The 13,485-nt window shown below is 37.8% G+C and overlaps 1 protein-coding gene across 2 annotated transcripts; it reads left to right on the top strand.

Annotated features, from left to right (window-relative positions):
• Positions 1-43: 43 nt before the first annotated feature.
• LOC118278107 (chromatin target of PRMT1 protein-like) lies at positions 44-6,672 on the top strand. Of its 2 annotated transcripts, none has more exons than XM_035597181.2 (5): positions 44-463; positions 1,154-1,314; positions 1,805-1,909; positions 2,154-2,401; positions 2,746-6,672. In XM_035597181.2, the coding sequence occupies exons 1-5, from the start codon at positions 260-262 to the stop codon at positions 2,889-2,891; spliced, it is 864 nt and encodes a 287-aa protein (XP_035453074.2). In that variant the 5' UTR covers positions 44-259; the 3' UTR covers positions 2,892-6,672. The 2 variants fall into 2 exon arrangements, with proteins under 2 accessions (XP_035453074.2, XP_035453073.2); XM_035597180.2 differs by having other exon boundaries at positions 1,802-1,909.
• Positions 6,673-13,485: the final 6,813 nt, after the last annotated feature.

Genomic DNA, 13,485 nt, shown 5'->3' with positions numbered 1-13,485 from the left:
GGTAACACTGCCTGTCATCTGTCAGCGTCATTTCGCATGGAACTCTACACTACACAGATTATAAAATATACGTTGCCGCGAGCGTCAGCTGCGTCAGTGAAAATTTTCGCTTTGCTTGTAAATGTTTGTATCAAATTACGTTGGAATAAGTATTCGTGTTATATGAGCGTTAGTGGTGATTGTGATTCGTTAGTTCGTGTAATAGTCGGTGATTCTGTGGCCGTTGAGGTTATCTACAAAGTGAATACCGCCTAGCAAGATGGTAATAGAGAAAGTACATGGTCTTCATGCTACGGGGATGAGTCTCAATGATCGGTTTTCGATGTTGGCGAGTGCAGCACCGGATCGTGTACTGCAGAGGAAGAGACGCGCTTCAGTGGGATCCTTAATAAGCCAAAATTATAACTATAGCAACCGTCTAATTGAGCAGGTCGCTCGCCGGCTGGAGATGCAAGCGAAAAGGGTAACTATACGATTAATTATGTTTATAATGCTTTTACATTACATATTTAAAACGCAATTTTCAAAAATACCACATGTGTTCAAAGGCAAAATTCTGTGAAAATAAATACCACGCCTGACCTTGGTGTGTGCATATTGTTCATACATGTTATTATTTATAGTTCATATAAAATTACGACCTGCATATTACCTTTTAATATAGAAAATATTTCACCTTTTTATTGCTACTTAAACTAAACACTTGCATGTGGTGTTTAGTTACAACAAGTAAACCAATAACGATTTTACTACAGGTATTTGGAAATAGGATTTTTGATGCACACCTGTATAGTTTCTTTTTTAATTATTAGTACTAACTACCAGTAATAATATAAGGTTTTGAACTGATTTGGTCACTAACACTAATATTAGAACTTAAGACAGGATATTTACCATGTTTATTTATGTCTATGAGTTTCCGATATTTTGTGTCGAGATTCCATCTTCTGATTCTAATATTAGTACCAGTAAAGAATTAGGTACCCTAAACTTTTACTGTTAGTAACTACAATATTTAAATATTGCAATAAAATTAAATATTTTTATGAAGTAATACACCACAAACAATGTTAAATACAACTTTAAACTCCTTTTATTTTTTACTTTTATGTTATCTATCAATCCTAAACATGGTATTATTTTGTCATTCCAGCTAGCGCTTAGACAACGGCTAGGTTATCAACAGTCCAACTTACGCCGAGTTGGCAGTGATGGAAACCTGGCAGGTCTAAGGAGGTCCAACAGTTTTGGTAATCTCAGCCAACAGAGCATCAAGAACAGAGTGGCTTGGAGGCAGTCTAACAATAATCTCAGGTAAGGATCATCATATATGAGTAGTTTGGTAAAAGCTCAAGCTGTAAATTGTTATCGCCAGTCAGTGAATAGACCCTTAGTATAAGTTTGCTTTATGTTTAATGTAATTGAAACAAGTGCACATTTGGCACTCTGATTGGATGTTTCATTTGCTATGTGTTCGGCCAATTAGAGTGCCAAACGCGCTCTTATTTTGTTTTCATTCATCATAAAACAAACTGGTATTAAGGGTACTTATTAGGGTAACTGCAAGGTAATGCTAAAATGTTTAGATTCACCACTGTTATTCACAGTGATGGGATATTAAAAAAGAGACAACTGGCCCAGTTGTGCATAAGTGATTTTTATGTGAGACAAAACTTTACACCAGCTTTTAGCACTATGTAACGTGTGTGAGTTTATCAACAGACGCAATACTTGGTGTTCTGCTATAATTTAATGTAGCTACATAGATGACAATTTAATATTCTCTATTCTCTTTCCGCAGTAGATCAGCGTCATTCAGCAACCTGGCCAATCTAGCGTGGCGCGCGCGACCAGCGCGCGGGTTTCGCAAACGCGGCGGCGGCCAGAGAGCATTGCGGGGCAAACTAAGGTACAACATCATTAATTTAATTATTATGCTCATTTGTTAATGAGCAAGAATGACTTCGCCAGGGGTGAACAACAACTTCATTATAACTGAAAGTTTACCTTGTTCACACAGTTGACAAAATGGTAGTGATTTACTAAAAACCAAGTTCCCAATTTGTCATTTGAGAGCAAAAAATCATGTAAGTGTGCAAGTGCAAGGATTTTTTGTATGCAACATTGTTTTATTTTAAATTATGATCTTTCAGGACTGGTCGTCAAGTAGGAAACCGTCAGGTTGGTCAGTTGAGGCAGAGGAATGGTTTGCAACAGAATGGGCAGCAACGTCGTGGGTTCCAGCAACGCCGAGGCATGCGTCGCCGGGGGGGACAGCAACAGAACGGGCAACGTCGCCAGGCACAGCAACAGAATGGCACACAGACACAGAACAAGCAACAGGCTGGTGCACAGGGACAACGAGCACAGACTGCACGGCGGGGCCGCGCGAGAGGACGAGGTACTGTGTCAAGTTTTGCTGATTTGTTTAGAGTTTGTATTGGTGTATAAAAAATATAGAAAACACACATTTTGCAGGCATAGTTATATTGTAAACTGCTACATTTATTTTGATTGACGGAATGGCTAAGCGATTGGTTGTTGGCAACAACTTGTTGCACAGTGTATTGTGAGTTCAATTCCCGCATGGAACAATTTATGTGATTCACACAAATTGTTATTCTGGGTCTCTGTGTAATGTGTTTTTAACACTGCTTGTAATCACATCCACAAGACAGAAAATTAGTATAATTTTCATTGAAATGACTAGAGTTCATTCTAATGTTTATTTTTATCATTTTACAGGTGGAATCACACGCAGCCAATCACAGAACCGCATTTTAACCAAGGAGGAGTTAGATGCGCAACTGGACCAGTACATGTCTTGCACCAAGGCAGCTTTAGACCAGGAGTTAGACAACTATATGAGAAATGCGATGGAACTGGAGTGATATATAAACTAATTGTGACTTTGTGTGTGTTCTAGTGATATAAGTGGATGGGTGAGACTTTTCTACTAACTCTCTCTTTGACTAGTTTCTCTATTATAGACCAGGAGCTTACCACTTAGATTTGTCAGACATTTCAAGTTTAGCTCGGTTTTCTTGTTGATATTAATTTAAAACATCTGTATTGATTAGCAGTAGCGATATTGTGACGTCATTGGATACGTGATGACGACATCGTTTGCGGAATTGTTTAAAGTTTAATGGTTAAAATTATATTGCTATAACTCATATCATTGTTGTTTATTACCTTTTGATAGTTTGTGTGTACAGTTGTTCTGATTTAACTTAGCTTGGTGTTTATACTATATGCCTAAAACTGGTTGCACATAATATGTAAATATATAATAACTATAGAATTCTTGGTTTTCTTTTTTTAGTAATTAGAAAGAAAAATATCTAGAGTTATTATAAAATACTGAACTAAGTTTGGCAAGCGCAGCTTTTAGTGAAATCAACCAGTTTTAAGTATTATCCATTGTCCATACATATTTATTGTTTCAACGACATAGTCAACAGCCCATGGTCGTCCACTGCTGGTCTGTGGACCTCCTTTACATAAGAAAAAATTGTCTTATTACCACATAGATAGAACACGAATTAAAAGCAATAATATATAATTTACCTACGATTGTTAAATCGTAAATAAACATTTACTTTTTTTATGTTATGCCATGATCTTGGCTAGCAATAAGCTGAAATGTTTGGTGGCTATCATTTTGTTAAACACCATATTAGATGGCTCTTATTTAAGTACCGTAAAATGGGGTGAATAGGGATCGAGAGGTGAATAGGGTCAGAAGAGGGGTGAATAGGTACAGGGAAATTCTTCATAGTATCTATTCACCCCTCTTCTGTCCCTATTCACCTCTCGATCCCTATTCACCCCATTTTACTGTAACACATAAATTTTGGCCAATCAGTATTGCTGTCAAAAATTGAATCACCAATAGTGTGACAGCTAGTTACCTATTGGATGAAAAGACGAGAGTTTCGCACTAGCCATTAAACGGTAGCTCCCATTACATGGGACTTATGACACAATGGGTGTAAAATTGATGTGCCACTTAATATTATGTGCCTATGCACTCAGAAAAAGTGACAATTAAATTGTTGATTGATTTGATAAAAAGTAACAATTATAATTAAAATAAAACTGACCATGCCATTTAAAAAAAATTGACGTTGTTTTTTTTTTATTATTATGTATACAGTACGGACTATTTAGTTATTGGCAGAACGACCGTAAATACTAGTAAATAGTATGTCTGTCAGCTAAATTGTTATATGAATGATTTATATCATATGACGTCATGTTTTTGTACTTTTTTACGAATTATTACGGATCAAACTTCCCCAGCACTATGTCTCTATCAGCAGTATATATTTTTTTTTTTTATAACTCTCTTGCCATCTATCACTTGAGTGTCCTACGTATTTTATTCATTTTGCTGTATTGCTGTTATTAGTCACTCTAATAAGCACCTTATTTCTTACGCTTTAAGGCTGATATTACATTGCTGAAAATGTATTTTGAAATTGTACTCCACATCTATGCTTTTGGAAAAATGGGCCGGTCCTACTCGGCTCGGCCGGCCTCACAAGAAGCTGGCGTGAAACAACGTTTGCGTTGTGTAAGTGAGATTACCGAAGGCCTAATCCTTCTCGTTAAAGGTCGGCAACGCACTTGTAACTCCTCTGGTGTTATGGTGTGCATTGATTGCTCACCATCAGTTGATATTTCTTTTTTTTATTAATTTTTTTGCTCATTTGAAACCAAAAATTTTGGTTAACTGTGTTCTGTATACCTCTTAGAAAATGGACAAAAACGTATTTTTTTTTATTACTACGACTAAGGTAAAGAGATAAATCATTGTAAAGAAATAATTGATACATATGTGTATTGATATTTACCAAGTACATAATATCGATAGACGATACGTATTGTTAGATGCTATGTAACTAGCGTAAACTTTGTGTATATATACAAATTACTATATTAGCATGTATGCACACATTAAATTAATTGAAATATACAGCATATATTATATGACCAAATTACGTGAACTATTTGTAAAAAATATCGACTAGTTAACCAAATGTCGCTGCAAACATAGCTCGTGTTTATAGGTCCCGCTGTAGCTCGAAACTAGTCGAGGTTTACTCGAATAGCTTTCGTGAATGCTCCGTATATTTCAATCAATTTACTACATCTCACAGTAGTTACTATGAATATGCACACATGTTTAATTTAGAAAAGAAAAATTAATTGAAAAAATACCCTTGTTGAGTATATACCCTTACTAGATGCGTAGCGCAGTGGTAGGCCAATTGGCTGCTGTTCAACGTGTCGCGGGTTCTGTTCCCGTCGGGTGTCATGTGTATGTAAACTTGTATGTTTGTTAACGCACCCACGACACAGGAGCCAATCCTATGTGGGTTTAGATGGGGAAAAATGTGAAAAGTTAAAAGTCATATTCTGGACAAGGTATAAAATTGATAACCTCCCTTGGTTAGTAGTACCTAAATTGTTTTTCATTTATGTAAATTTTATTGTTTCGTTTGTTTATATGTGTGGCCGATTTCTATGTACTATATAAAGAGTATTGTTTAAGCCGACCTAAGATAAAATTTTTGAGTTAAAATCGCTGTAGATATTATCGATGGCAATGATTATGGATCGCCCCTTTTAGAGTAGTCAGTAAGATGAAGGACATAATAATGAATAAATTTCAATAGAATTATGAGAAAAGAAACTTTTTCAAAAAGAGTTTAAGATGTACGTAGAAATCGGTCATTATAGAATTACCTATAACTTGTACATTTGCTTATTTTGACTTAATCATTTGAGATTTTATTAAAACTGAAAAGTTTATTATCATTAATATGAGTAAGTTACTTAGAAATTACCATTTTGATACCATAGATAAAAGAGAAACTCAATCAGTCTGTGATCATTTTGTCTATGGCTGCCGAAAAGCCACGATGCCAATGACTATTATTGTTTTTTTTTTGCTTCTTGCCTCAAAAGAATCTGATTCTAAAACTTTTGAGGCTTTAGAGTCGATTCATATTAGCACAGAGTCGAAACTCATTAAAAAGTCGATGTCATAATAAATTCACCCTTATCTCCCAATGGACAAATATATTTTAAAGTTTTGTTTTTAGAGGGAAAGTCATCAAATGACTCCTCCAGTTTTGGGTGAGGCGTGAGGGAGTGTCAGACTTACTGACTATACGCCACCCTGTTCCCACTACGTTCCTAGTACCCTATGCTGGGGCCACAGCGAGTCTTGACCGCGACTCAAGCAGGAGAAGTTTGACTTTGAATGTCATATAAATTATGATCAAAATTAAATAATGCATCATTCGTTTAAGCACAATTAATGCTGACTTTATCACAATAATAATATGTGCTTTATATAGCGGAGATAAAGGGGAATTTGCCATGTGACTAAAGATTTACTATATTTCACTTGGATGCTCTTCGACCATGTGCTAATGTAAATTGGACCTTAGAGATTATAGAAAAGTGCCTAAGTTTCCGTCTGAAACTAGTCTAAATCTTTGTTTCGACCTAATTACCCTAGTTTTAAGGTTTAAACTTGTTGAATATGCTTCCACTTCTTTTTGTACGCATTGAGTGACGCCGTCACTGTGATACCATTGATGTAAATACATACATAGTAAGACGTGAGTGTGCATAATAAAGACTCACAGAAATATACTTTTGTTTACTTTTTTTTCAATGTAATATAATTTAATGCTTATTTCCACATTTTTTTCATGTTTCTGAGATTTTCCAAAAATCCAAAACACACCCCCATAATTTTAGGTAGGTATATACCTTAAACGTTCCAAAGAGTTGAAAATCGAGCTTAGTGGCCAGTAGTTAGCGAGTATTTTTTTAAGAGGGGAGAATCATCTAGTTACTTTATCCGCCTTGGGCGAGGCGAGAAGGAGTGTTAAGACTCTTACTGATTAAAAACAACCCCCTTCAGCTACTCGTGCCCTTCGAGCCTCCGGATCAGGCATCAGCCCTACTGGGCCCAAACGTTGGCCTTTGTTCAGCAGTTGTCTAAAAGAGGCTGATTATGGTGTTAGGCAAGGGAACAAGGTTTTATGACACATCGCAATCCTACACACATCATACGTTAGTAAAATAAATACCTACCTAAACTAAAACAGCAATATATCATCCGCGATATCAAATATTCGAACCGATGATAATATGTAATATTGTAAATTTTATTCGTAACGGTACTTCAGGCCACAAGCGTGCCATTTGTAAGGGTTTATTTAAAAAGTCATGTCGTGTTAGTCACAAAGTATCGAAATTATATCAATGCACGCCGCGTGGGACGAGCCGACCCCATGTAAGCGGTAATGTTGTTGATATTCGTGGTCGCGCAAAGACTAATTATGACGCAGATGAGGTGCTAAAGGTTTGATTGTTTTAAGAATGTTCAATGCGATTGATAAGTTTAATTTTTAACCTATTTAAAAAATTATGTTCTCTCAGTTTGATATATGTCATATTTGATGTTTTTTTAGCGTCGATAAGTCTGCGTTTGACCTCCAACCCGCTTTCTGCCAGAACGGCGAAGCCAAGATGTGGCCGAAGATTGACCACATAGAAATAGAAAGTACCTATTCACTATGACTTTGAAAAGACTCGGGTTATATTTCAAAGGAAAAATAGAAGCCGGCAGATTGTTCCAAAACTAACATTGTTAGCTAACTAGTTTCCTAAATGATGACCTATTCATCTTTCATCAACAGTCAATGGGTGCCTAGGTTCAGCAATAGTACCTACTTCCATTGTAACCGAGACCTCCTCCTATTTAGGAGGGGGTTTAAAATACTGACAAGCTTCATAGACGATAATTTTGATGAGACTGTTTCATGTCCGGTCCCTTTGCCTTGTGACACTTTTATGATGGCCGGACCTAAGTATTTTCTATGGAATCTTAATCAAGACTTTTTGACATATTTCAACGGTAAGACGAAGCTGGACATCTCTGCTCTACTCACATAACTAGTCTATGCCCCCCAGTTGGTCTGCCAAGTCCCGTTACCCCGGTGGGAGTCCACAAGGCCGCACAATTAACGATCCGTCGTGTTTTGATTCAGCCACATGCGCCGGCGCACTCTGTTCCCAAAGATTAATGGCCGCGTGTACGCACTCCTGATACTTTTATTGGTCAATGAAATCTTGAAATATGGCGACAGGTTTTGATTTTTTAAATGTATTTATTGTTTTGGGCCTTGTTTGTGCTTTTGTTTGTTTGTTTAAAGTGATATTGTATGTCATAAGTCCATTAATGGATGTTGGATGTCAGGAGTGTGCGGTTGGATGAGTCATTGCCGGTCAGAAGGATATTGCCTCATATTGCTAAAATAAGATTAAGCACGCAGTGTGAGGTTGATGACCATACATTATGATACGTTGGTGTTTATTGTTTAAGTTTTATGTTTGTTGTTGTTTGCATGAGAGAAACAGTGGTTAAGGTACTAACTTCTTTGTAACTATTGAAGATTGTATTTCCTACTTTTATCTAAGTAGGTACAATTAATACCTATGGATATTCATATTTTGTAAAACATAGTCAATTATTATTACATCGTTCAAAAAATCTTTTATTTTCAAATCTCACTTGCAGTAATTGCATGTACATTGTGTAGTCTAACATCGAGACTGACTGGTAACAACAAACCTCAACACGGTATTTAAAAAGTTAGGTTTTGATTACGTAGGTACGCAAATAATTCGGAGCCGTCGGTTCAGACAACTAGTTAAAACTAAACGTATAATGTTCAAGTAACTTTCTCTTTTTACTATGGAGCCGTTACCATCACTTATTTTAGTTTACAGTTCGAAACAGGTCTGCCCGGAGTCGAACCCACTGCCCGCTAGCTAATATGTACCGTAATGTCCACATAATTATGCTTATTGGCCATTTGATTTTATTCTATGAAATAGGTTTTCAAGATTACGTGTTTGTAGACATTTTTTTTTGTTGAAATCGATCTCAAACTGTTTATTTTGTATGGGTATAGGTAACTTATCTCTATACATAGGTAGTATTATTCTTAAACTTAGAATTGGGGTCACATTTAAATGTATGCAAACATTCATATACATTCATTTCTTTATATATACACCTAGGTATGTCATGCATGTTCTAACTGCTATTCACAGAACGCTACTGTCTCAAGATTTAAAGGTATTTCTTCTACTCTTATAATATCTTCTGATTAACTTCGTAGCGGGATCCAAGGTAGTTAATGTTCCTGGAACGCACCGTACCTCACTATTTGAGTTGCAGCAGTATAGGGAGGTTGTGGCGGACTTGTCCCAAAAAGAAATCTGCCATAGTCTCATCTCTCGCTGATTCAGAAGTGACATTCCAACCCACTGCGATTATCTAAAGTCGCAACATAATAAAGTTACTTATAAGGATTTAGGAAACGGCGAGTAAAGTTCCCTAAGAAAAGGAGGATCCTCCGACCAGGCGAGGTGATCATGCCTGGCGGGCTTTCTGCCCAACTGTTGTTCGTTGGGATTTTTCTATCCGTGTTAATTCGCATGAAAACTTCATATGTGCGATGCAGGATATTTGTGACGTCATCCGTTGATTTGCTCGTCGATAGTCTATGTGCAACTACTGTCATCTGTCATCTGTCACTTGTCAATGTGTCGCCACATCACTCCCCCCCAAGACCGGAGGTCGATCCTGTTGAGACGGCTGTCGATGCTTGAGATGAGCGGTGCCAGAGCCAGTGTTGAATGTCCCTAGTTCCAGTGAGTCGGAACTGTGCCGCTAAAATGCCCAGTGAGTCGGGTGAGCGGTGCAGGGCGATACTCCAGTGAGTCGGAGTAGTGAAGCTCGCAGTGTCCCACGGTGAGTCGGGGAATAGATGCTGCGAGGGTAGGTGCGTAGTGGCTGGCGTCTGCGTTGACGGGAGGAAGACGTCCTCAGACCGTGTGCAGAGAGTGCTGTGCCTAGACGCTGATGAGGCCGTAGGGAAGAACCAGGCTGCATATCATCGATGTAGCGTGTGGTGGTCCCTGATGAGGCCGAGGATGCTGGTTAGCTGCGACTTGATTACCGCTCAGCGGAGAGGTGATGGGTGAGGGAGATGGCGATAAGGATGACGGTGCTGATCTGCTCCGTGAAGGTTGGTTTCAATCACGTCGGGGTCACCACTTTAGGAAACAGCGAGTAAAGTTCCCTAAGAAAAGGAGGATCCTCCGACCAGGCGAGGTGATCATGCCTGGCGGGCTTTCTGCCCAACTGTTGTTCGTTGGGATTTTTCTATCCGTGTTAATTCGCATGAAAATAAATTCATATGTGTGATGCAGGATATTTGTGACGTCATCCGTTGATTTGCTCGTCGATAGTTTATGTGCGACTACTATCATCTGTCACTTGTCACTTGTCAATGTGTCGCCACAAGGATATATCTGAGGTCATTGACCTACTAGGCAGTCTATAAATTAAACCTGACCATGAAAGGACAACACTATTCTAACGTTATTGCCTTATATGACACGAGTATATTTATACATATCTATATTTATTACCTTTTTTCTACTTTGTAAAAAAGAAAATTTTGAACTAAGAGACTATGAAATGCAACTTCAACACTACGAATACATAGGGCTCTAAGTAGGACAATTAACAACGATAGGATTTCCACTTTGATACTGTTGGTAACAATATAGGACAAAAAGTCTTCGTCATGTTCTTGTTCCCTGTTATTTTATTTTGGAAACTATGTATTAATAAGCACAAGCAAGTAATGAGATAAGGGTGGAAACTACAGCATCTCTTTTTGCCAACCCCTTCGCAAGACAACAGACATGGCCAAACACGCTGCACGTCCCTGCATCACTACACTTGTATAAAAAAAGACAAACAAACCAACATTCTGCAATAAAAAATATGAATTAAACATTTTCGCCAATCATAGATGTCGCTCGCATCGCATTGGGAGCACTAAGCTATCACTGGCTGCTAATAGGTGCAAATTACTCTCAGACGTACTTGTACGACAAATATTGACACACACACACACACACACACACTTTAAAAGTAAAAGTTTGTGATGTAGTCTATTGCCAGTATTAGCCAATTGTAATACTTATTGTTCAGGCAATTTCCTTCTTTCACTCTAGTACTTTAGGTGCAGAATAGATTGGCTTCAGAGGCATTTATTGTGAAGTCGAAGGGAAGGGAAGGGAAGGGAGAGGACCTCCAATCTGTTTTAAGGAATAAATACCAAGTCTTTAGGTAGCCAAAATCCGGAGCTGCAGACTACCTAGCGGGTTTACCGAGGCTCCGGCTCGACAAGCAGGAGTAGGAACGGGGTGGTTTTTATTTAGTAAGAGTCTGACACTCCCGTCTCACATCGCCCAGGGTGGGGGAAGTCATAGGACGATTTTTCGACTAAAAAAAGGTAGCCAACATCTGTCGCCAAAATCCAGATTACCTAGATAAAACTAGATTCTGTCTATCTATAGCTATCTATCTAGCATTTAACATTAGGTGATAGTTGTATTGATTTAATTATTACGTAGAGAGCCATGAATGGCCAGACCATGCGACTACTACCTGTAAAACTACCGCTGGGGTTTTTTAACGGCGAGTTAAAATATTATTATTGTTTTAACGCTGTCCCACATTAGGATTTTCTCCTGTATCGTGGATGCGTTTACAAACATACAAATTCACATGCACATGACATCCAGACCCGAAATAACAATTTGTGGATCACACAAAGAGTCTCGGCTTATTGAGAGGTTTATAGTAAAGAAAATCTAGGAAAAAATTAAGAGAAAAGCAGGAAAATCATTGGTGGCGAAACGGAGTTCGCCGGGTTTGCTAGTATACTCTAAAATAGAGTCTGGAATCGTGGTGGAGTTTGGTGATAATTTCACCCCCAATTATAATAATTGAAGTACCTAGATAGGTAACAGTCAACTCTCGGTTGTCTGTTACCTATCTACACTAGTCTACACTATACACCTTTCGAAAAACATTACGATATTTTAATAACCAGTCATAAAGCTACGAGCTGGTTGTAATATTGATTGGTACACTGCTTTAATGGCTACTTACTTATCTATCGATCTATGAATTATATCGCCGAGTCCCGCGAAAGTTGACAGTGACAATTATGGAGCCTGGACAGGTCTCTTGGGGTAAACGACCCCTGTCGCTGCGTATACGCACCTATGACGGACAACCAGTCAACTTGACGTTGCAACTGTATTAACTGTTTATTTACTTTTTATCAGCTGTCAATGTTGCGGCCAGGGAGTCGTGTATGAAGGTTTGATGGGAACAAGTTGCAATAGTTTAAGTTTAAAGGTTTTAAGTTTACTTTTAAAAGGGTTCGGTAGATTATTGCTTAATTTATAGTCTTATTTACGCATTACAAATTGTGTTATTTACATAGTATTTAGAATTTGCTATACCTAATCTCAAGACCCAATCCTGACTTTAAGTAAATTGTGTCCTCCTAAAATTATAAACTTAAAATTCTGTAGTCTATAATATAAAAATAAGTCGAATTTTCCTTCCTGGCGGTATAACTCCAGAACGCACGAACCGATTTCCACGGTTTTGCATTCGTTGGAAAGGTCTCGGGCTCCGTGAGGTTTATAGCGAAGAAATATCTCTAGGAAAAATTAAGAGATATTAGGTAGAGAAAACAGGGAAAATCATTGGTGGCGAAACGGAGTATCGCCGGGTTTGCTAGTGTGCGTATAACTCTATCAATCTAACTCCACATAAACGAAGCACTGTTGCAAGCATCATGATCACGGATAAACTAAACATGGTAAATATCCTGTCTCAAGTTCTAATAATAGTATTAGTGACCATATTAGTTTAAAAACTCGAGAGAATGTATTGAAATGTTTAGAACATGTGAAATTTTGGCCAAGTCATTAAGCTGGCTATATGGTCATTGATGGCAAGTGTGTGGTCATTGATGGTCTACAACTCTACACGTAGCCATTGATGGTCGGTCACGTGGCAGCGTCGGTGGCACCGCTTGCAATAATATCGATCCGCGGTAACCAGCATTTGCCGTTAAATGATGCTAATTTGGACAAAGACTATAGAATAGTAGAGGAGACAGATATGAGCATAATGTTTTCTACCTATACGAGTAGACTCTAAGGTTTTGGTTAATTAGCTTGCGAGAATATAGTAAACTAGCACAATTACTTTCTCCAATTTGTCTGTTATTGATTACATCATCTTAAAATTGAGTTTATGTCTATTTTCTTTCTGATCAGTGCTTGGATCATAAAAAGGTTTTCCTAACCCATATTTCCACTTTGGTCTCTAATACATACTAGCTACATAGCTGTAACACAGCTATCGATATAATCAGACATTAAGCTTTGAAGCTAGATTGTTTTCCATAAGTACTTGTTTTAAACGTCACTGTCACGTTACAATTTTCTCCTGGGCCGTGGGGTTCTCAGTTAGGTATAATTTTGTAATGCAATCATCCATAATTA

This window comes from Spodoptera frugiperda, chromosome 18 (genome assembly GCF_023101765.2).
Source record: "Spodoptera frugiperda isolate SF20-4 chromosome 18, AGI-APGP_CSIRO_Sfru_2.0, whole genome shotgun sequence".
Lineage (NCBI taxonomy): Eukaryota > Metazoa > Arthropoda > Insecta > Lepidoptera > Noctuidae > Spodoptera > Spodoptera frugiperda.
The sequence above is the reverse complement of the archived record's forward strand: the minus strand, read 5'-3'. Positions and strand labels throughout refer to the sequence as shown.

Excerpts from the sequence above, each read along its gene's own strand:
- LOC118278107 (XM_035597180.2), top strand. The coding sequence starts at position 260 with ATGGTAATAGAGAAAGTACATGGTCTTCATGCTACGGGGATGAGTCTC. Across the intron at positions 464-1,153 it reads TGGAGATGCAAGCGAAAAGG|CTAGCGCTTAGACAACGGCT; the intron begins GTAACTATACGA and ends TTGTCATTCCAG. Across the intron at positions 1,315-1,801 it reads CAGTCTAACAATAATCTCAG|TAGATCAGCGTCATTCAGCA; the intron begins GTAAGGATCATC and ends CTCTTTCCGCAG.